Raw genomic sequence first — 25,314 nt, 5'->3', positions numbered from 1 at the left:
GCGTATCCCTTAATTTTGAACTTTCAATTCGAGTTTTATGTTATTTCAATTTCATAATTCAATAGAAATATATGAAGTAATACATTATATCATTCTCACATTAACAAGTAATCACAAAAGTTCAGGCATATGAACTTACTTGGTTAATTTGTAGAAGCTATAGAAATTCAGGGACTATTCAACAACTTTTCTTTTTCCTCGTTTATTCTCGGATTCTTGATATGAAGCAAAATTATGAAACACCAGCTTAAGAGTTCTCTCCCATGGCGTTTTGCCTGTCCATTTTGTAGAAAATGTCTAGATTTCTCTTTTAATTAGATTTTTATTTATTAATTTTTTCTAAAATTCCAATTTTGACATTGTTTCTTAAATTTCCTGATTTTTCTCTACCCATACCGCCCAAAATATCTCGCTTGGGCTATTTTGTTCTTTAAATCCTTCCTTGTTTGAAAAATGAGCTATTTAATCCTTCTAGCACCTTTTACACAATTTTTAATTTAATCCTTATTATTTAATTGACTACCCAAACATTAAAATTTTCTAACAAAATTTTAATATTAACTCAATAACACTCCATAAATATTTCTAAAAATATTATGGCTCGGTTTATGAATTCAAGGTCTCGATACCTCGTTTTTGGCCCAATTTTTCTAATAAATTCTTTTCAATCACAAAATTCACTAATTTAAGAATATTTCTAAAATTCACACTTGACTCATCAATATCAAATAATAGATTTTTAACTCACTTGTCAGATTTTAGTGGTTTCGAACCACAATTTCTGACACCACTGAAAATCAGGCTATTACAATCAAAGCATCATTTTAATTCAAATTATAAACCTACCAAATTCAATCCATTTTGCCTAATTCATAAACACTTAAGCATCTACTTAAATTCACATGCACCTATCTAGATTTGGTTCAATTTACCATGCCATAATATGGCTTCAAACACAAACACATATTTATATGTATATGCCAAACTAACATTACTTTTATAATCTTATTTACAATCCATCCACAAAATAATTATCATTTAGACATTCTAGGTACATGCCGACACAAAAGATAAACATCGCCACACTTGAGTTCGGGATCGTTGTTGGATGCTGAATCGGCGATCAAAAGTGAAGTACCTAACCTGAGCACAGAAAAATAAAACTGTACGCTGAGTAAAACTCAGTGGTATTTCTATAATTTGAATATTTAAAGACAAGATAATATAATATGCAAAAATTGAATTTTAATCACAGATTAATGTCTAGTATTGTGACTATCATATGCTATCATATTTCATTTGTTAAACAATATCCCTAATTCACACAATTGCTATATAAATAGTTATTCACATATCAAACCACAATTATTTGTATAATGGCATTAGCCATTCAATACTCAACTCATGAATACATCATTTCATACCATACTCAATTCTCATCACTTGCTATATAATAGCTTTTCACTTAACCGAAACCTAATTAACTACACAACTAGCTTCGTAAATATTTATTAAAAATATTTACGAGTTTGATTTACGGGAATAGAGTCTGGGGAATGCACTTTCCGTATAGGGTCATTATAGATCATTTGGTGCTTCTCTGATCAGTGACGGCAGTAGGGTGGAAGTAAGGTGATTGGCGGAAGAGAATCCCAACAAGATTTCAAGGAGTTGTCTGTAAAAAACAAATTAGAGGAAATGAAATAGTAAGAGGAAAAAGTTGATTAGAGAACAAGCGTCGATGACAACGTTGAAGTGCGCTTGTAGTGCATGTTGGCGGCAGCTAGGGATGGGATAGAGAGGTAGAGAATAAGAAGAAAAAAAATAGAAATGGGAAAGAATAAAAGAAATGGGAAAAACGAGAAAAGGAAAGATTAAAAGAAAAAGGGAATAAACAGTAAAAAGAAAAAAAGAAAATGCATCATCATGATGTCATTATGCCACATGTCACAATCCTATTTTGCCATTTGTCTCAAACTTAATGGTGTAAAAAAAAGTACCAAACTAGTTCAGGTACGAAATTGGGAGAAGTAGATAAATTCAGGTACTAATTTTATATTTAACCCTTAAAATAATATAAATATTTTCCAACAAAATTAAAAATAATGAGCAAGCTTAAAATTAGTTCGAGTTTATCATTTACAAATATGAGTGGATTTGAATAAAATTTTAGGCCTATATTTCAATACAGGCCGGGTTTAGGCAAGTATAACGTATGTTAATATCAAGATTAAGCCCAATCCAACTTATAAACACCTTTATTTTGAAATTAAAAAAAAAGACATTATAACCTTGTAACAAAACATGGCATTTTAATGAATCGAAATTTTATAAAAGACTTTTAATGATATAAATAATTAAATTTATATTTTTAAATCTAAAAATTAAAATAACTAAATTCTTAAAATAAAAGTAGTAGAATTAAATTCCAATTGTACTTCGAAATATTTTAACCAGAATAAACATCTCATAAACACATTTTGCACGTGCCAAAAAGGAATAAAAGTATAAAACCACGTGGCAAGCAAGCAGAGGATCAATCCTAAATTTCTTACATCAAATCAGTAGGACAAATTCATTTTCCCTTATCAGTCCTCTTAGATCCCCGAATCTCAAAGTGGCACGTCCCGTAATTTTCAAACAGATCCTTACCTCTTTTGGTAAACTACAATCTTTAAATCATCAATCAGATTCCTAAAAAATACCTTGCCCTAACTTTACCCATTTTGCAATCCTTAATCAAAATCATCTCTAATTTTCGATCCAAATTCTCCTTATAAATTTTTTTGTCTCTTCTTCGATTTGATTCGTATCTGTTTCGATTCCGTTTTTCCTCTTTCTTTTAATCCTAATTTTTTCCTTTTCCCGTTTTTCGAATGCGATTTTAGGGTTAGGGTTTTTGAAGATTCTTCGATATTTTGAATGGGTTTCTTGATTTATAAAATTTGAGCTTGGATTTTGATTTTTCTTGACTCGATTTCTTCTGGGTCAGTCTAATTTTTTGGGGATTTTCCTTAGATACCGCAACTTTATAAGAATTCTTTTATAAAAAAGGTTTTCTCTGTTTCGTGTTATTTTTCGGCCGTGTAAAATATTTAAAATAGTAAAATTTTTTAAATTCCATTTTTTTCCAGCTTATAATTCTATTATTTCTTGTAAATCAGTGTTTAATATTTTTAGAAGCATAAGTTCATTTTTCTAATTCTTTAATTTTTATTGGTTCTTTTAATTTTCTTATTTTATTGGTCAACAAATTCTCAGGTAAGAACAGCTCATTTTATAGGACATATACTTGTTTCTTTTTTAAGTTTTAGAACTTCTATTCTATTAGTTTATTTAAATGTTATTGCTTTCATGATTTTTAAGCCATGGGTTAGTGCCTTAGTGGCTACTCTGATAGTTGAATCTATAGTGATGAAGTATGCTAATTAATTATTAGTTAATATTTGAATGTTAATTCTTCTTTTTAAAATTCGATATTGTTTTTGAGATGGTTATCAAAAGAGGGAAAAATACATAAAATGGTATATGTTAATCTTGAAGTCTAAGGGTTAGAAAAATATAAAAGAAAAACTTATGAGAGGGTTAAAAATAAAAGTTCTCTGAGGTGTAAATTTGGATTTTCCCTGATCGATTGCATACAATCTAATCGAATTAATTAGCTCTTAACAATCATGGGAATCCTTGTTCTTCTGTTTGTTCAACCTAAGTTACATTCCTTGAAAGATCTAGAAAAGCTGAATCCTTCCGTACTAATCCTTAAGTATATGATTTTTTTTATTCTTTTACATGTGACCCACTTTTCACTTGCAGACTAAAATGATTCATAAACGTCCTTACACCGATGACTCTCAAGAGGTTGCCTGTAAGCATATGAGGCAATGTGATGATACTGTCCACATTGCTTCCTTTGTTGATGTCAATGATGTTCATCCCAACAACGCTTTTCAAAACCATCAAATTCCTGGTACTACAAATACAATGATGTTTAATCTTTCTGCATAACTAGATTAGATATTCTTGCTTGGGCCTTTGCCTCTAGAACTTCATGTACCAAGTCGCTTGAGTTTGTGACTCTTGATAGTGAACTTGATATTATCATGTCAACTTAGATAAGGTTTCTTTTGTCAACTCAATATCCAAGTAGTGGACTTAAGATACTGTGCAAGTAAATAAGCATGGATGAGTAGGTATGTTTCAGTTGTCAAAAGAAAGGTGGACATTATTTTAGTTCATTGATTAAATGTGTGGAAGGTTCACTTAATGAACTTGCTTGTGATGCTTCATTATTATAGAGTTGGAACACTCTAATTCTATGTGCGTTGGACATGTTGAAAATTCTCTTTGGAAAAAAAATTGTTTTACTATAAATGATAATATAGTTGGATAGCTCTTTATAGAAGCATTTTGGCATCCATGTCTTTTAACTTTATCTATCTTGTATGCAAACTATTTACCTGCACATGTTCCTTTTATCACATCTAACTGTGCATATCAGCCTTGTGACCATACTTAGCTAATCAAATTAAAATTTTCAGCAAGTTTCTATAACTGATAGAATTCCAATTTGAAGAAGGTAAATGGGAGGACATTTACACTGGGTGCCAAGATGAAGGTAGGTTTGCTGAAGATCAATGCAACAATGTTCATCGTGGCACCAATAAGGAATACGAAAGTGGTGCTTCTGCTTGTGTTCCTCATTTTTGGTGGGTAAATGGCAATGGCATGGATGCAGATGCAGAGTCAAATGTGGCAGTTCATCTTCCACTGTTTCCGGAGTATTTTGCATCCGGGAACCAAGTCCAGGCTTTTCTTCATTCTGATGAAATCTATTCATCTCTTCTTTCTCCTAAAAAAGTTTCTGTTGGACCAGAGTATCAAGCTGATATTCCTGAATGGAGCCAACAGGATATGAAGAGCTCCTTGGATTATCTTGATACATCAGATCCTCAAGTTGCCCTTAGATCATCATGTGCAGGCCTCATGGTTGATGATGATTATGGGAAGAAGATGATGGGTACTTGTGTCATTCCAATGCCTGATTCTGAAGCAACTTCAATGTTTTGCTTTGAAGATGCGAGCCATGGAATTGATTGTGACTGCCTCGATCGTGGTTCTATCAGTTGCATTGGACAACATGTGACAAAAGCAAGAGAGAAACTAAAGGGGAATCTTGCGTTGGAAATATTCAGGGAGTTGGGTTTCTGTGATATGGGGGAGGAAGTTGCAAAAGAATGGACAGAAGAGGAAGAGCTAGCATTTGATAATGTTGTCCTTTCTAACCCCTTCTCATTGGGCAAGAATTTTTGGGGTCATCTCCCTGTGGCTCTCCCTTCCCGTACTAAGAAGGAAGCTATCAGTTATTATTTCAATGTGTTTATGCTCAGAAAACGTGTCGAGCAGAACCGAATTTACCCTTTACATATTGACAGTGATGATGATGAGTGGCAGACAGCTGAGTGTGGAATTCCAGCGGGGGATGACGACTCTGTCGTGGAATCTCCAACTGGTCATGAAACTGCTGCACATTATGAAAACAACGATGAAGAAGATTGCCATGAGGACATTGAGAATGATTATGACAACGAGCATGGGGTTGATTCTTCTGAAAATGCTGCTGATGATTTTTGTAAAGGTATCACTGAGGAAGAAGATGAGGGAGATATCGATGAAATTTCAAGACTCCATGGGGAAAAGTTCATTGATGATTACAGTTGCAGTGATTTTCAGCTTGTGACTAGGGTTAAGGGGAATAATGAGGATGATTATAATGATGTCCAGGATGACTCATGCACATCATACGAGTATCAGGGGGAGCAGGTTGATTCCCATGGTCTGCCTGAGACGGCGATGGATGCAAATCAACCCAGTCTAGAGTGACGAATTCATTGATGGTGGAGAAATTTGTGAGCCTTCCAATCATAGTACTTGATAGTTTGAGGAATGGATTTATTAAGCCATGTTATGTTTCAATATAAGTGCTTACCTCCAGCAAGTTCTCAAGAATGCTGCAAGGCTGGCAGAAGTGTGATATAAATTCGTTTTACTGATTTCTCTTGAATCTTTAAAATTCAAGTTGGCTTGTTAGAGCCATTGAAGGTTTGGTGAGATGGTAAGGATCCTCATTGTGATCGAAAACCAGCTTTTTAAAAATAAAGGACATCTCCGGTGAGAATTTCTGCATGGAGCAGATGAGAATAATTGTATAGCGGGGCAGTTTTGTGGGATGAGGTTAGCATCTGTGAGTGCATCGAAGAAACTCTCATGGAATATTGCCTTCTGTATGCAATCTGCAAGCACTTGTACTGCCAAGACATGATTCCTGTGTTTTTCTTTTTTTCTCTTAACCAGGATCATGGATGTTGGAAATAATATAAAAGCATACGAGTGGTGACACTCCAAAATCTCAGCAGCTCTCGATTTGATCTAAAATTTGGTCTTTTTGCAAGTATGATGTATTTGCTCTCTTCTTTGTTCAATGGTGGCTTCATTTTTGGTACAAAAGAAGTGTTTAACTTCTGATTAAGAAAAATACTGCAGACGTGTGATTAAAATAGGAAACAGTTCATGAATAGCCTAGGTTATCCTGAATGTGGCCAGCAAGACATGGTTTTTTTTTTTTTTTAAAATCTAATTTATGTCTGCCAGACTGTCAGTACTCAGTACATGTATTATTAGTGGTAGACATTGGCCAACACCAGACATTAAAATAGTTTGAATCGGGAATTAATTGTTCCAGTGAGTCTACTACTGTATACCTTGAATAAAAAGTGATAAGTCCAACCGATTTGAAAATGGTTAATAGCACCAAAATCTCCTCTACATTACTTCCAACAAAGTAAGATCCCCACTGATGATCTTCATCCTTGGCACTAAAATAATGGTCATAATCATGGGGTTGGTGATATAAAATCTTTAACTACTCTCTATATTTTAGTTTATAAAGGAGTAACATTGACAATATACCAAATATTTTCAATATACAAAATATTTTTCAATAAATAAAGTCCTTAATTTTATTACACTAGTAACATAAAAAAAATTAAACCAGTTAAAAAAAAACATAAAGATCAGAAAAAGGATTTAGAATATGTCAAGATTAATTTTATTATTAAATAGTAATTCAAGTTAACATATAGATTTAAGGATTATTATCTTATATACTGGAATAAAAAAACTCCATAAGTGGGTTTAAAATAATGTTACTTGGTGTAATAAAATGGTCTGTATTTGGTACACATTCATTGTATTTTTTTATTCCACAAACAATTTTAAAATTTTGTCATGTGTCTATTTTTTAAAATATATATTTTTAATATGTACTATACTCTTATAGGACACTTATCAACACCCTAATTCTGCTTGTGGAGTCTAAAAAATTTATTGGTAGTGTACTGATTGTGTACTTTTTTTTATTTTACAAGCAACCTTAAAAAATTGTCATGTGTCTTTTTTAAAAAAAACTTATTATTTTAATATCTTATTATACCCCTAGGACACTTGTTAGCCCCCTTACTCTGCTTATAAATTTAAAAATTCCATAGGTAGTCTATCAAATATCATTCCAATTAAAAAATGACATTTGGCATCAACTTGAATCATTTGCGGAGTTTTTCTACCCTACCACCTAGATTTAAATGATTTGTATTTTTTGATAGTATTTAGGGCACGGAAAGTGTCATGTTTTTATTCCATAAGTACCCTTAAAAAATTCTTATGTGTCTTTTTTTTTAAATATATATTTTAATATTTTACTATATCTTATAAGACACTTATCAATATCTTTGACTTTTTTTATTTTTGTGAAGCCTAAAAACTCTACTAAATATTTTATGAGAAAATAAAATGAATGGGGTTATGGGATTATTATGTTTAGCATCTCAACAAATTGATATTGAGAGTTGTGGTTGGCAAAAAGCCTAAAACCATAATAAATCAAGGCATCCTTAAGAAGCAAGTATTTTTAAAGTCTTATTTCATATTGATTGATTAAACCTAATTTTCCAACTTAACCAACACATCCCATATTCCTTTGTCTTTTGAAAAATATGCCATCAACTGATTGGTACTTATTTCTATGTTAAGAAACTTTTATAATAGTGCTTTTCCTTTCAAACTAAAACAAAAGGAGTTCTTCGTCTAATTAAATTCAGTTGATAAAATATAATTTGCTCAAATTTTAGTTTAACACCCAAATTTAATTTTCTTTTTTTATTGAAATTTCAAAATTATTTTATGATTAAAATAAATAAATAAATAAAGTTATGATATCAAACCAAATTTCAAGTATGTATAAAGAAGAATGAAATTCTCATGAATTTCATCAACAATTGATTTTTGTGTTGGCACTCAATTATATTGATTTTGGTGTGAAATGCTAATCTAAGGAAAAGATAAGGTATCACAAAGAATATTGATTCCTTAATCACTACTCATTTACCATTAATACATAGAAAGAATTAATTAGAATTAAATTAAATATTTAAAAGTATTAGATATAATCAATGTTTCATAAAATTATCTAAGATATGTATGTTTTAAATTTGCTCTTATACCACATTTTTCTATCTGTTTGCTTTCATAGCACGTTTATCTTTTCTCTAAATCCATTTTTTTTATTCTCTTCTTTTCTTTTCGTCTCTTTCGTTTTACCACATGCAGGGACGAATGCAATGCGTTGCTTCTAAGGTCCTTTGAAAATTATAAAATTATAAATTAGAATAGTGATAAAATTACCTTGTTGCCCTCAAGAATTTATAATTCGATCCTGGCACCTCCTAATTTTTTTTGCCTTCGCCCCTAACTAAACAATTTATGATCTAATCATAAAAGATAACTTAGCAGGCCTTAAAACCTTGGTAGATCGACTTGGGGGAAAAGGTTGCATATGTTACCTATGAAAATTGCTTGGTGGGATGCTTTCTAATAGCTAATATAATGCACTTTCAATCCGTGTGAAACACTCTTGTGAATGTTTGGCACCTTATTAGTGGAATGGTTATCACAAATCTAGGAGAGAGACTATATTTATTTCATTTCTATTATAAAATTGATATAGAAAGGGTTATTATTGAGGGATCATTGACTTTTAATAATCATATACTTACAACCTGTAGATTGGATGAAGGAGAGGATCCATTACAAGTACCACTATTTTTTTGCAAATATCTATGTACAAATACATAATTTATCGAACGGGTTATTTTTGGAAGCAATGGCAATACAATTTAGGAATTTTGTTGTTAAATTTATGGTGTATAACATAAAGTCCAATGTTAGTGGGATTAAGGGATATATGTATGTAAAGGTCGTAGCTGATGTCGAATTCCGTCTTAAAAGGAGAAAAAGGTTTATTATTGTAGAAATCCCATGTCTATGCATGTTTTCAATATGAAAGATTAACATTATTATGTTTTCTATGTGGCAAATTAAGCCATGCTGAAAGCTTTTATCCAATTCATGGTAAAAAAAGAGCTGACCATGGAGGGGATATCTTGCTAAAGGAAAGTAACTAAAGGTTAACAATGAATAATGAGTCTATGGCTTCAAGAAGATGGTGAATCTGGCACGCCGCAATTTGGGGGGATTAGACTGGAAACAGAGAGATCTTATGGAGATCTGTTAAATTCAAAAAAAAAATAATAAGATTATAGCGAATATGGGCATTAATCTAAGTGGTTTGTTAAATAAAGATTAAAAAAAAGTTATTGTTGAATTGGTTAAGGTAATGGGCCTGGTGATAATGATATGGGCTTAGGACAAGAGGACAATCCTATTGAAATTATAGACGGAAAGAAATGGCCCATAACCTTTATATTTGCTAGGATTGATTCGATAGAAGTACTAAACAAACAAATCAACATTCGTTCTCCTATGACACCGATGGGACCTGTAGGGCTGGCTTGTTAAGAACAATAAGACTTATTTATTAGAATGTCCATAGACTTATGAACCTACAAGAGATTCAAAGGCTCCAGCACATATTGAAGGAATGAAATTGTCATGTAATTTATCTTATGAAAACAAAATTACATGCTTAGAAGATGTTAAAAGGAAGTTGGGTTTTGGGGAGTCCATCCATTAATGTCATTTAAAGTCATGGATTCAAACCTTACCAAGGCAAATTGCTAAACATTTCCTTGGTGGCGAGGCGCTCACTAACCTCTGAGTACCCTTTAACCTATCTTTGGAGATAAAAATATGAGGCTAAAACTAAGCATAGACTTCTTGGGCACAATACCTTCTCTTTTTGAGGGTTTGATCAGTTGCTCGACGGATGACACTTCAAAGACATCTCCAAAAAGACTAGTCAAGTGGTAGTGTACTTACTCACTAATGCCATTTAAGGGCATAGGTTCAAACCCCACCAAGACCAAATGCTAAACATTTCCTTAGTGATGAGGCGCTTTCCAAACTCTATGAACCTTGGGCTTTGCTTAAAGTCGGGAGCTAAAACCTAAGGTTAAAACCAAGCACAAACACCCCAGGCACAATACCTCTATTGTTGAAGGGTTTGTTGACTCCTCGAATGACACTTCAAAAAGATGTCTCCCAGAGCTAGACCGATCTCCCCTTAACAAAAAGATACCTTTTTTCTAGCCAAGTGGTAGTGTTCTTAACCACTAATGCAATTTAAGGGCATGGGTTCGAACGCCACTAATGTCAAATGCTAACATTTCCTTAGTGGTGAGGCGTTCCACAAACTCCATGAATCATTGGGCTCTTCTCAAAGTTGGGATAAAAAACTTGAGGCTAAAACCGAACATAGATATCTCAGGCACAATACATCCACCGTTGAGGGGTTTAATGGCTCCCAGACGACATTCCAAGAAGATGTCTCCCAAAGCGAGACTGACCTCCCCTAGAAAAAAACACCCTTTTTCTAGACAACTGGTAGTGTACTTAGCTATTAATGTCATTTATGGGCATGAGTTCGAACCCTGCCAAGGCCAAATGTTAATATGTCCTTGCTGGTGAGGTGCTATGCAAACTCCATGAACCTTTGGGCTCTCCTCGGAATCGAGAGACAAAACTCAAGCTAAAACTGAGTATAGATACTCCAAACACGATACCTCCATCATTGAGGGGTTCGCCAACTCCTCAAACAACATTCCAAGAAGATGTCTCCCAAAGCAAGCCCAATCCCCTCAACAAATTTGAAGTTCAAATTTTAGCATCTATAATCTTTTTCCTTGATAGATAGCTTCTTATTTAAAAAAAATCATATCTTCCTAACACTAAATTATATTAGTTTAACTTAAACTCTTTCTCTTTTTTCAAATCATTAACAAAGACAATAAACTTTCTTAATTCTTATTCTTAAAAGAAATTTATGATAAACAAAAAATTAAGGATAATTTATCATGATTTTAATCTTTAGATTTTTATAAAACCGATCACTTTTTAGTTCAATTTTAATACAATTTACTCATTTTACAAGATTATTTTAAAAAATTTTCCAATAAATTACATTCAAATTTGAATTGAAAAAAATATCATTTTTTTTAGAATGATTGTATTCTTCACATCACATATGTCTTATCTTTCATAAAGATTAATAATTTTTCTTGTATTTCTTAAGTTTCATCTTAATATAGTAGAATTTATATATATATATTTGTATTATAATCATGCTCAAAATATTTTACTTTTAAATAAATTTTGATCCTTTAATAATTCTTATTATTAAAATTTAAGATATTATTATATTTTAATTATTTTTTTGTAAGATTTATTATCACATCTAATATAGCCAAATTTCTCTTATATATATATATATTTATTTATTTTCAATTATGCCAAGATAAATTCCATTTGGACTAAGAGAGAATAGGGCAGTGCCCAAGCTAACCCAACCCTGTTAGCTTTTTGTAACTTTGCTTGACATGCAAGGATTTCAAGATGCAAATCTCTTTCACCGTTTTCATTTCTCAAAGTCTCTTATTCTTCCTTACTTCCCATCTGCTTAACCCAACCTCTCTTTCACTTTACTTTGACCTTCTACTTGTTTGCTTATACTTCATTCTACCAATAAATAAAAAAGAGTCAAAACGCACTTTTTTTTCATTGAGGGTTCTTTAGCCACTTAGATCTCGTTTTTACACTTTTAACTTCGATCAGGTTAACTAAACAAGCAATGGGTTCTTCTTTAGTTGGTGTAAGTTGTAAGATTTTCCTTCTTTTCCCACTAAAAGAACCTTCTTTTTGATCTGGGTCTTACTCTGTTTTTTTCTTCTGTTCTCTGGGTTTCTTGGTTTTAGCTGTGTGCATTGAAGAACAAGTAATCTGAAGTGAGTTTGTTTCAATGGAAAAGAAGTGTGGCAAAAGAAAGGCAAAGGAGAAGATGGGTTTTCAAGGTTATGGTTTGAGGGATAACCCTAAGAAATCTTGGAAATCTTTGGGCTTTAATGGTGACGACGACAATGCTGCTACCAGCTCAACCCTTGAGTTTCAGTGCAAAGCTTGTGGCAGACAATTTGAGTCAATGAAAGCTTTGTTCGGTCACATGAGGCATCATTCTGCAAGAGAAAGGAAAGAAGTTAACTGTCAAGAATGTGGCAGAAAGTTTAAGTCCTTGAAGGCTCTCACTGCTCACATGAGATTGCACCCTTTGAAGAGCGTAACAGTGAAGAGAAAGAGATCGAAAAGATCGAGGTATAATAGTGCCCCGAATTCTTCACTTTCTAGCTTGAATGAATCTTCTGGTTTAGTTGAAATTGATCAAGATGTTGAAGATGCTGCCTTGTGCTTGATAATGATGTCTAGGGGTGTAAAGAATTGGACTGAGTTCAATTGTTTTTGGGAGTCTTGTGGTAATAGTGATTTTGAGATCAAATCTTTTCATCAAAATAAAGAGATTTTGCAGACTAGTTTTGGTTATGGGGATGAGCTTGATTCTTATGCGTCTGGTTCTATGAATGTTTTCCATGAGAAGAACATAAGTGAATGTAAAGAATTGGATTCTGGGATTTTGTCTGCAAAGGAAAAGAATGCTGAATCCGGATTTGAATTGTATGAAACTGAGATTAAGGGAACACTTTCTGGGGAAATAATGAACTTGAAGTCTATTGAAACGGAACAAAGGCAGGATTTGATGGAAGGACTGGATTTAACTGGTTTAGGATCCACAAAATCTAGTTCTAGCAAAGATGCCATGTTCGATGCTTGCGATTCGGGACCAGCTGATGATGCTTCCAACAAGCTAATAAGTATTCCATTGAATTCTGAAGCATCTGATGATTCCCTGAGAAAGAACAAATACAGATGCAGGATCTGCAACAAGACCTTTAAATCTCACCAGGCCCTTGGAGGTCATCAAACAATCCACAGAAAGAGTAATACCTATGCCGAGCCGGTCGAGGACCAAGATAAAACTACCCACATTAGCAGTTCTCCTGAAATTGAGGCTGGATGCAGGCTTGTGAAGGTTGAGTATGTTGAGAATTCAGTGGACCAGGAAATGAATGAGGTGACTAGTTCTGAAACAAGGGTGTACAAGGTGCACAAGTGCCTAATCTGCTTAAAGGTTTTCGGATCAGGTCAGGCTTTGGGTGGTCACAAGAGGTCTCACATCTCGAGAGACCCCGGACCTGGTGACAAACAGCCTGCAAAGCAGCTAGACCTTTCTAACATCTCTGATGTTATTGATCTTAACCTCCCAGTTATGCACAATGAAGAGGCTAATGGTGACACCGGACTCAAGTTGTGCCGGCTTGGAACTGACTGCAAGAATGAGGCTCTACTGAGCCTAGTTGCTAACTGATGAAAGGCGATGCCAAAACCATTACTAATGGCTTTTCTTGTGGTTTCCAATGGTAACTCACTTCTAGCTTGCTTCTTTCAAATGATACTTGACATGGCAAAGTTCCATTGATGCTTTTCCTTGGGAGTTTTGATACCGTAATACGATTTTTTTTTTCATAGTTTTCATATACCTATATTAGGATTTGATTAGCATTAACATTGCTCAATATATCTTGATTGAATGTTGTCATATTTTTGGTTTTTCATTCTTTTGTTTCATACGTATGTAGCAAATCTCAGTAGCCTGATGAATGTACAGAATATGAAATGAAAGAAATTTTACTTGATAGTCATTTTATATACTATTTTGTTTGATGAGATTGATATACATACACATACTTAAATGTTAAAATGTGGATCTGTTGATGACCATGGATGCCTAGCACTTGGTTTAGACCATGTGCGTGGCCTGCAGGATTTCCTAACAAAATGTGGTTTCCTCGTGGCTTTATTTATTGGGTTTTTCCTAACACGTCAAAGGTTAGTTAATATACTATTTATAATAATGATACACCATATTAAATACTGTAATTGATAACTTTATATTCTTTTTTTCATTCTTTTTTTTTAAGATCAAATAAAACCAGCCAAGTAGGGAGAGCAAAGATAGAAGCTTCACTCAACACTTAATTTAGCAATTCAACCCGCAACCTTAAGGAAACCGGCTACTCCAATTCTGTTCCACAATATAAAAATCTTGGGTTTTAATAACCAAATGATTTTGGATAATGATTTATACGAAACTTTGGTTGCTTCTCTTGTTCCACTTCATATTCGCATAGCAGCTAAAATAACAATAGTGGTAAAGTCAAAGTTTTTGGTGTTGACATGTTTGGCTTTTTTATTACACGTCTTTTGAGTTAATCTTGTTAACCAGCAAATGAGTAACTAGGGATGTTTGAGATTACTTAGATTATCATTCATTCGAATGACTTGAAGAAGAAGTAAAGAAGTTTGAGATGGTTCATTTTATTTCTTAGAAGAGGAAGTTGATTTATGAAGATTTTTATTTAAATATTATTTAAGATAGTTCATGTAATAAATTCTACATTTAAAAGAGTTAAAAGTCTTAACCAAGTGAAGTGAAATTTTTGACTTGAATTAGAAGTTCTACTTATTTGTCGATGAGTTGATCAAGATTTACTTTTAAGTAGGATTGAATTTGTTGAAGACTATTGACCTATCCTAATTCGACTTGGAGATAAAATTATTTAAAACATATTTATAAGTTGCTTGTGCAGCACAGTTGGGTGTGGTTTATGTTGGTGTTTTTCTTAAAATTTCGTGTAAGGACTGAAGTTTTTTATGCTGAATTTCACAAAATCTCAATTATATAATGCAAGGTTAATCGAGAAATAAATTTTCCGAAGTGAATTTACTACCGGAAATCCTAATTCATGAGTTGAGAATTTATTGTCGGGCTCTTAGTAGATAGTGAGTTTTTGTTTGGCCATGGATTGAATCGAAAGAGAAGAGAGATTGAGAAATTGAGTTTTGAAGACTGATTTGTAAAAAGAACTAAAGTTAGAAGCATTCATTTGGGTAATTTACAATAAGTAAAAAAATTCCTTTTTCACTTAATTCTTTTTTTACCATGCTTTTCCCTTAATTTTTGAACGTGAGAAGTCTGGTGCTTATTTTTCTTGCCCACGTCGTTCACTGTTCATGAGAGCGCCGGTATTGTTTGAGGATTTTGGCCAAAATTATTATTGAAAATTCAACTTTCTTGTAGCGAACTCCAAACTTTTACACATATCCATTGATTGTGATCAAAATCCTTAGTTTTTCAATCACCAAAAACAAAAACCAAAATCTCCCATATCCCAAATTCTGAAAATTAGTAGAGGAAGTGGAAAAGTTCCTTGTTGACGGTAAGTTTTAAGTTTCATGTGTATTTTGATTGATATTGAAGTTCCGAAGTGATGGAAGTTACTTTTTGAGTCATTCAAAATGAATTTCGGTTAAGTTTGGAGAGCTTCAGTAATGGACAGCGAGTATCGAATTAGTGTAGCGTAGTTCGCAACTTCGTTGCTTGTCAGGTGTTCGAATTAATGTTTATTATGATTGATTTTTGAATATTATTGCTAAAATCATGTATCAAATATTCGTTTTGAAGCAAATAAGATTGTCAAGTCATCAAAAGCGAAGGGCTAGGCGGTCATATACGACAAGTGCTTAGGAAACTCGGCTTGTGATTCTCTGCATTTAGAATTTACCTTGTGTTGTGTTAGTTTAGTTTGATTGCTTATTTTGAATATAACTGCTAAATTGCTCAACGATAATTGAAACACCCAATAAATTTATTAGGAATTCGTCTGATATAGTCAACATTAGTCAACATGCCGTAGAGCGTAGGGACCTCTTTATTGTTATTATGTATCGTAAGGACAACTTCGAGCGTCCAAGAGTATTGACATTGTTGTGCCTTACGCATTCAATGTTCGATTAACATTGTTTGTTAAGTCAGGTTCATTGTACGTAGGAGTATTGTCATTGTAGGTGTTTGCGTCATTACTTATTGATTGATTGTGGTAGTTCAGTTGGACACTCATGTGTTCAAACAGTTCTCCCCACTTGAGTTATTTGAGCAAGATAACTAATCGAATTGATTTAATGATCGTACTAATAATAATGTTATTGAACTGATTCAAATTATTTCATCAAACATTACAATGGTACTTTTAGCATGGTAAAACTTTATATTGAAATTGTTCTATTGATATTTCCCTACTATCGACAAGATTAGGAAAACTTCATATTTATATACTTGTAATTAGTGAATTTTTATATTGCTTGAATAATTATTCAGTGATTTCGCTTAGCGTATTGGTTGTCTGTTTGGTGGGCAAGTCAAAGGTAGTGTGAAGGAAGCCTATGGCATCAACTCTTCCCAAGTCTCCACACTGTCACTTTTATTCGCAATGAAACTCTTATTTTTCGATTTTTTGAATGAACTTTTGTAAGGACATGTACCTAGCACATTTAAAGTTTATTTGGTTGGTATAGTTGTGGCAAATGACTTTGAACTAAATTTTAGGAATGTTGTTGAGATATAGAGTTGTAAAACTTATATCTTATCCTTGAAATATAACAATTTAAGTTGGTAAATTGAAAAAATCTTTGGTAAAACTAAGTTAGATGATGTAGGTAAGTGAGGTCGAACCTCTAGAAATAGAGTGTGTCAATGCTTTTTATCCTTCATTCACATCTTAGCAAAAATTTTGATTTACCACTTCACCTCTCTCTTGGTAAATCTGATCCACCAGGCTCAACATGTTTCCTTTACTCATCCTATTTAGTGTCCTAACTATTGAGATCCTCATCATGGACATGGTAGAGTATTCATGAGGGATTGAACTACTTAAAGAATGTCTTGAGTGGAATATGGTAAATGGTTAGAACATAAGAATTTGGCACGATTAATGGCTCCAAAGTTGCCTTTGTGCTATATCACCTCTCTTCCCACTCTTATTGATGGGAGACCAATGATAGTTACAGATCTTATTGATGCAGACATAAAATTCAAGAATGGAACTCTATTTGTTGAAGTATGTCCAAAGACCAATTATATCATGATTGTAATAACATGCTTGTTTATCTAGTTTATTACTAAAGGCATTGTCATTATTTTTTTAATACGTATTTATGTGTTAAATTAAATTGTATAATGATAAAGTCAAAAGAATGATATGATCATTCTTAAATGTCTTTAGTCAAGTATTATTGTGAGCTTGGACAATAATAATGCAACGAGACTACTACTTTTTTGATTGATGACAAATATTGTTATATATATGTGATATCAAATCAGCATCATAAATATACGTTAGAGAACAAACATTGGATTGACTCACCAGGAGAATGCTTTTTAGATTATTATATAATAGTTGCAATATTTCTCATTGCTAAACATTGTCTATAAATGGTGAGTCGTATGCTTTAACATCGTAGTCCCAACATCGTGAGTCGTATGCTTTGACATAGTTAAACGCCACCTGTAAATGGTTGTACTATAAGATTGATGTTAGGTATGCCACAATTTGTGTAGTGGGATGTAAGTGATCAAGATAAAATTTTTCCTTTCTACATAATAAGAGCAATATATTTGGCCTCATGATCAAGTAAAACTCGAAATGAATTGTAACACTTCTAACCCGTATCTGTCGCCAGAATAGGTTTACAGAGCATTACCGAATAAACATAACCTAAATCGTTCATTTCAAAACATTACAATAAACATACCATAATCCAACATTAAACATGCATATCATCCCTTTTTCAAGCCTTCGAGACCTTAAAATAACTTTAGAAACTATTCGGGACTAGATCGAAAACATTTGAAAATTTTAAGAAAAAGTTAGAAAAATTCAACTACAAGGGTCATATGGTCGTGTAACTTACACGGCTAAGACACACACCCGTGTCTCAGACCGTGTAACTCTAGAAATAAGGACACACAGCCGTGTCCCAGTTCGTGTTCGTGCCTGGGTAACTCTTTGACTTAAGTCACACGGTCAAGCCACATGCTCGTGTAACTATCGAAATGGCCTTACACGCCCGTGTATTAGGCTGTGTGCTAACTAACTTATTCCCTAAGCACTCAACAGACGACACACGGCTGTGTCACCCAGTCATGTGTCTCACACGGCCAAGTCACAGCCCGTATGTCTGGCCGTATGGACCTAAAATGTACCTTAAACAACAAGTTTACCATTTCCTACTTGTTTGGGCATCAAGCAAATAAAAAACCTATCATTTAACCTATTCGAAATACGATCAAACATACTTCAAACATGCCAAAACAATCATCTTAGGTGCCTAACCAATGTAACCTTATTAGTGCCACATTTATATCATCAAAACCTATCAACAATGAATCATTTAAATCAAAGTTTAAAACATACCAAAATTGTAATACCCCACACCCGAGTCCTACTCTGGAACAGGATACGAGGCGTTACCACACTTAAACACGTTCATTCCAACTTTTTCAGATAATCAAGACTTGATAAATTTTAAAACTTTATATAAACTCCTTAACATTTTCTTATGAGGCCTCAAACGTCCATTAAAAACCATTCGAGACCTACTGGGGTTTTTAACCAACTTTAGAAAAATAACCTTTGAAACAGAGCACACGCCCGTGTAGATGAGCGACACGCCCGTGTGGTCATTAAGACATGGTCGTGTTAATGGCTCGTGTGACACACACGACCTAAGCATCAAGGGACACGCTCGTGTCCTATGCCCGTGTGAATTAAATTCTAAATTTGAACCTACAGGGGTTTTCACACGGCTTGACACACGCCCGTGTCTATGGCCCGTGTCCCTTATATGGCCATGAGACGCCCGTGTCCTAGCCCATGTCCAAAAACCTTAACATTCTGTTTCTAACGTCAACATCCAATAAGGGGCACACAGCCAAGGCACACACCCGTGGCCATAGGTCATGTCCTCTACAAGGTTGAGACACATAGCCGTGTCTCTGCCCGTGTGTTTACTACCATGCATACTGACTTGAAACTTTTACGTGCAGGGGACACACGGCCAGACAACACACCCATGGGGCTGGCCGTGTGTCATACACGGCCTAGACACACACTCGTGTGTCTACCCGTGTGGACAATATAAAGCTATTTACAAAGCCCTATACGACCTTGAAACACAATTTAATACTAATCAACATAACAAAATCTAACTTAATATGATTTATCAACCAATAACCATAGCTAAGACCTATATGCATTTCATAAATTCAACCATGCCAACAATTTCACATTCGTAAAAGACTATCTTGCATTTATATAATGGTTTACAATATTAGCCAATTTCATGGCCTTATACAAAATGAGTCAAATGCTAAAACAAGCCAACACCTTTGGCCCCAAGACAATATGACACAAAAATAAAATCAAAAGTTCTTATACATGCCATAATCAAAATGATAAAACTAGCTATACCATGTACTCAAGGATAGTGTGGCTGGTTTCTCCAACATAGGCGACGATCCTCGAACTACTTTGGTGGCATTATAAAAAAATGAAAAGGAAATAGGGTAAGCATGAGAGCTTAGTAAGTACATATATGTAAATAAGTGTAATTAGAAATACATTCATCAAACCGTGGTTTATCATACTTAAATGATATATCATTTTAACCTCACTATCTTACTCTTCACTTATTCTATGCATACTTACTACATCTCATTACATACTAAGGTCTTCATTCGGGAGTTTAGTGTACATACATGCAATTACCTATAAAATAACTCAAATTCATTCTCTCTATTGACATACGTCACTGGAAGTATTGCCAATCCATTCATCGAATTACCCATTGAACACTCGGAAATACCAATGAATACTCGGATAGTTTACTCTTAAGTACCATACAAGTAGCCAAAGCTACCTCGAACTTTGTAATACTTGTATATTTGAGCTACTCACGGGCCTTTTACCAAGTCAGTACCTGGACCCTATAGCTCTATTATGTAATGCTCGATCATTGAGCTACTCATGGGTATACACACAAAGTCAGTACCCAGACCCACATTACATATTTTGCTTATCTCATGAACTCAAACTCAACTCATGAGTTCAGACTAGTCAATTTCTCATAACTTACCTTTTTATACCCTATACTATTTTCGAGGTTCAACGGGATCTCGTATCTAACCTGACGTTGTTGCACTTGTTTATAACGTAGGTTACTCTTACCTCGCATTATTTATACTTTTATGACATGGAGTAAAATTTATGATACATGGTAAAATAAAACATTTAAAAGTAAGCTACAATGACACGTTATTTACATATATACTTACATCGATACAAAATGATGGAAACGAGCTTAATCCTCGTAAACTTTGTTCTTACCTCGATCAAGACTCGAATCACGCTTCTCTTGATCTATATTGATAAAAATCATTCATTTCATCAGCATATAAATCTAGATACTCAAAAATTTATAATTGGGCAAAATGACCATTTTCCCCCTAGGCTTTCACAAAATGACCTTTTACCCATAGGCTCGAAATTTTATTTGTATCACATTTTCTCACTAATCAAACCTAGCCGAATACTTTTTATATTAGAAGCAGTCCAAAATTTTCATTATTTCATACATTTATCACCTATTTTACAACTTATGCAAAATGGTCTTTAGTTAGGGTTTCCATGAAAACTTCCTCACAAAAATTGTTTATTACCTATACAAGACTCATTTTCTTCCATAAAAATTCTGCAAACAACCTAAATGATCTCATGGAAAAACCCTATACTATCAAATATATTACAAAATAGTCCCCCCATTAGAAAGCTCATGCTACAAAGGTCTCAAAAGTACAAAAATATTTAAGAACAGTCATCAAGATCACTTACTTGCAAAGGTTTAAAGTTGTTGAATTTTTGAAGCTCAAAAACCCCTCTAATGGCTGAAAATTTTGGTTGCAGGAGAAGAGAATGAAAAGACGAAATCATTTTGTTTTATTTTATTCAATTAAGTCACCAAACCACCTAGACTTTTGACTTTTTGACCAACTTGTCCCCTATGGTCGGCCACCCTTCTAAAATTTGCCTAATTGTCCTTTAAAGATCTCCGCATTAAGATTCATGGCAAATTAACACCCTTAGCTATCAAAATGGGACTTTTACACTTTATGCGATTTAGTCCTTTTTCGCAATTAAGCATGTAATTGCTAAAATAAATTCTCCAAAATTGTCATGCACTCATAAAATCATGCTATAACACAAAATAATATCAGAAAAATTTTCTCTGACCTCAGGTGAGTGGTTCCGAAACCACTGTTCTGACTAGGCCCAAAATCGAGCTGTTACAAAATCATTCAATTAGCCTATCTTATAACTACCTAAACATTAAGCTTAAATTCACATACCCCTAACAAGCCTTGGTTCCAAAATAATATGCCAATTTATGGCTTCAAACACAAACGCATATTATATACTCAAACTAACATTATACTTAAACTCAATTTACAATCCATTCACAAAATTACTATCAACTAGGACATCTTAGGTACATGCCATCACAAAAGGTAAACATCACCACATTTGAGATCGGGATCGATATTTGGATACTGAGTCGGTGATGAAAAGAGAAGTACCTAACCTGCACACGGAAAACAAAACCGTACGCTGAGTAAAACTTAGTGATATTTCTACAATCTGAACAATTAAAGATATAATGATACATAAATGCTCAAATTTAATTATACAATCACACTATAGTCTAAGCTTACAATTACAATATATATAAATATCATCATTTCAAATTCATGCATATCACTACATCATTTTATACTATACTCAATCTTTACATGTTTTTATACTTGATTGTTTATAACAAATACCTTTTCACATATCAATCCACATTTTTTATACAATGGCATTATCCATTCCATATTCAATTCATGAGTACAAAACTCATATATTTCATTTGATCACAACATATTTCATTTTTTATGTTTTAAGTCACTATCTCATTGCCATTTCACATACCATGTCATTTCAATATCAATTATAAAACTTTATTATTTAATTACCCCTATTAACACCACTCGGACTCGGACGAATACGAGGATCCAACCAACACACTAGTTTGGCACCCAGTGCCTCATTGAATAAGTTTGAAGTAATAACTGCGCCCATCGCTATATAAATTGACACTCAATATCTCATCGGTTAAACCAAAGCAAATTGGCACCCAGTGCCTCATTGACTCAAAGTCAAAGAAAATTCCTGAACTCTTCCTATCGTATGTCATGCCATCTATATCCGACTTAGCCCGAAATAGTTAATAGGGTTCCATTTCATTTACAAATACATCCAATATCCAATTCTCATATAAGCACATTATCACATATACACATACATTCAATTCAATCTTTATAAACTCAATAATTTCATATCATACCAATTCAATCCATTTTCAATTGGCTATGAATTCAATTCAATTATAAAGCACAATGGTTCTCACCTCCAATGCTTACCACATACAATAAATCAAAATGTAATAATTTACGATTTAGTTTGGATTATAGAAACACAAACCGTGGATTCTGAGTTATTCGACGTCGATTTATCCTTCCCTTTTTAAGTCGAGAATTTTGGTACGACGTTAGCTACAGAATTAAAATAATTAAAATATATCAATATAACTCAATTCAGTTTCACATTGAATATTTTAATTTTTACTTAATGTTTGCTTAAATTTCAATTTAGTCCTTAAACTGAGACTAATTTTTAATTTTCACATTAGATTCTATATTTTCATACTCATTTCATTTCAGACTAAATTTAGCTTCCTATTTTCAATTATACCCTTAAATTTTGAATTTTTCACAATTTAGTCCCTATACTTAAAATCAAGAATTAACTATTTAGTCCTTTTTCACTTTATACATTGAAATCTATCAATTTAATCCCTAATATTTGAAATATTCAACAATATTAACATCCAAAATTTTAAACAATACTAAAAATTACAACACGGGTCGGCTAGCCCTAAGTACCAAGATTCCAAAAATATAAAAATTACAAGAAAAAGAGACTAAATTGACTAACCAATTAAAGTTGAAAAGTTTGAAACCCTTAGGTTTACCTTCCTCTCTTCTTTCTTTTATTTTCTAATTTGTTTTGCATGTTCTCGTTCCTTTCCACTATCTTTTATTATTTCTTTTTCTTTTTATTATAACATACATATTATATAATTTTAACTTTTAACTATTATAATATATATAATAAGTTTACATATATGTTATATATATTTCATTAATGCCGTCCACTAAATAGAGCAAATGTTTATTTGCTACTTTAGTCCCTCAATATTTTTTGCTCTAACTTTTACCCTATATGTAATTTAGTTCTTATAATCAATAATTTTTAATTCATACAAATTCACTTAATCGAAATCTAACTAACTACGCAACCAACTTCGTAAATATAATAGATATTTACAAGTCCGATTTACTGGAATAGAGTCTCGAGAATGCACTTTTCGACACTCCTAACTATAGGATTGTTACATGCATGACCATCCTCAAAAGGATTGATATGATCATACTCATTTATTTATCTTAGTCTACTTCGGAATCAATAAATAAGAAATTCAACTATACAAGTGTGATTGTTCCATGACTTGTATTCAATTTTAATATCAAAGACAAAGGGATATGTTGCATAATATTATCACGGAAAGTTATGTCAAATCATGATTTCTTGTAACTTGGGTAGCAATAATGCATTATTAGATGTCATTCACTGCTTGTAGGATTGGAATTGTTTTAATGTTATTTTCAACGTTATAGGATCCTATAGGGTCACACCATATGGTAGAAGTAGCTAGAATCCAAAGAAAGTTGGGGTAATATTTAACTCTTCACACAGGTTGAGTTAATTATAGAAATATTTTTATGATTAATTTAATTTGACAATTAAATATTAAACATGATATATGTCGAAACTATTTTTTATATTTGAAAAACGTGAGTTGACTTAAAAACAAAATAAAATGGAGTCGCCACCGATCTTTTTCGAGGTGTGTTTAGATCACCTTGAGATTGATCATTTTAATAAAACATTTTAGTTTATTAAAACAATAATTTTGATTTACAAAATTCGAGAATAAAGGTTCGGGAGTCGGTTACGCACGAGGAAGGGTTAGCACCCTCGTAACGCCCAAAATTGGTACCTAATTGATTAATTAATGTCTTAACGTCGAGAATTCGAAAAGATTTTAGAATGCGATCCTTCAATTTCAAAAAAATGCTTGAATAAATTAAATGGAATGCTAAGACCCTTCTATCTCGAAGAAATAAAATGTCACACCCAGTGAGTTAGGATACAACATTTCAAACCCTCGAAAATAAGTTTGTCTTTTAATTTTTAAAACTCATGCATTTAAGTTTAAAAAGGATATTCGATTATTTGAGTCGGATGAAAACCTCCCAAATTTTGAAATATAAAATATTGCCTTTATTTTTTTAGAAATTCTTACCTCGAGAAAACAAAGTGTCATATCCAATAAGTTAGAACACAACATCTTAAATTTCCGAGAATAAGCTTTTATTTGAAACTTATTTGTTTTGATTTAAGAAAGGGTACTCAATTACTTAGATTCGACGAGGAAAATCAAAACCCAGTAAGTTAGGGCACAATTTTCTCGAAGCTCTCAAATACGAGAATTGCCTTATTTTGAGAAAAACTTTTGAATAAAACGGTTTCAAAACTTAAGCGATATTAAAACACGAACTTTTAAGCGAATAAAATGCGATGAAAAGATAATATACAACGCAAAGTACTAATTCATAAACAAAATATTACTGAATCACAAATAATCAATAAACACAAACTAAGAATTACAATACACATAATAACAATAACCATGTAACATGTCTTATGCAAATACTAATATTAATATTCAAAGACTAATGAAAAACAGACTACAGCAAAACTGACTTTTAATAGCGCTTTTACAAGCACCGCAAAAAATACC

At 32.9% G+C, this 25,314-nt stretch overlaps 2 protein-coding genes across 2 annotated transcripts; both read left to right on the top strand.

Moving 5' to 3' along the window:
• The first annotated feature begins 2,698 nt into the window (after positions 1 to 2,698).
• Positions 2,699 to 6,412, top strand: LOC107960374 (uncharacterized). Its single transcript, XM_016896709.2, has 3 exons — positions 2,699 to 3,261; positions 3,814 to 3,967; positions 4,574 to 6,412. Exons 2-3 carry the CDS (start codon positions 3,820 to 3,822, stop codon positions 5,878 to 5,880), a joined length of 1,455 nt encoding a protein of 484 aa, XP_016752198.2. The 5' UTR covers positions 2,699 to 3,261; positions 3,814 to 3,819; the 3' UTR covers positions 5,881 to 6,412.
• Positions 6,413 to 11,833: 5,421 nt separating this feature from the next.
• LOC107960373 (zinc finger protein 90) lies at positions 11,834 to 14,103 on the top strand. Its single transcript, XM_016896708.2, has 2 exons — positions 11,834 to 12,157; positions 12,261 to 14,103. The coding sequence occupies exon 2, from the start codon at positions 12,305 to 12,307 to the stop codon at positions 13,760 to 13,762; it is 1,458 nt and encodes a 485-aa protein (XP_016752197.1). The 5' UTR covers positions 11,834 to 12,157; positions 12,261 to 12,304; the 3' UTR covers positions 13,763 to 14,103.
• Positions 14,104 to 25,314: the final 11,211 nt, after the last annotated feature.

The sequence above is a fragment of the Gossypium hirsutum genome, chromosome A05 (genome assembly GCF_007990345.1).
Source record: "Gossypium hirsutum isolate 1008001.06 chromosome A05, Gossypium_hirsutum_v2.1, whole genome shotgun sequence".
NCBI lineage: Eukaryota > Viridiplantae > Streptophyta > Magnoliopsida > Malvales > Malvaceae > Gossypium > Gossypium hirsutum.
This window is presented reverse-complemented; position numbering and strand designations above follow the sequence as displayed.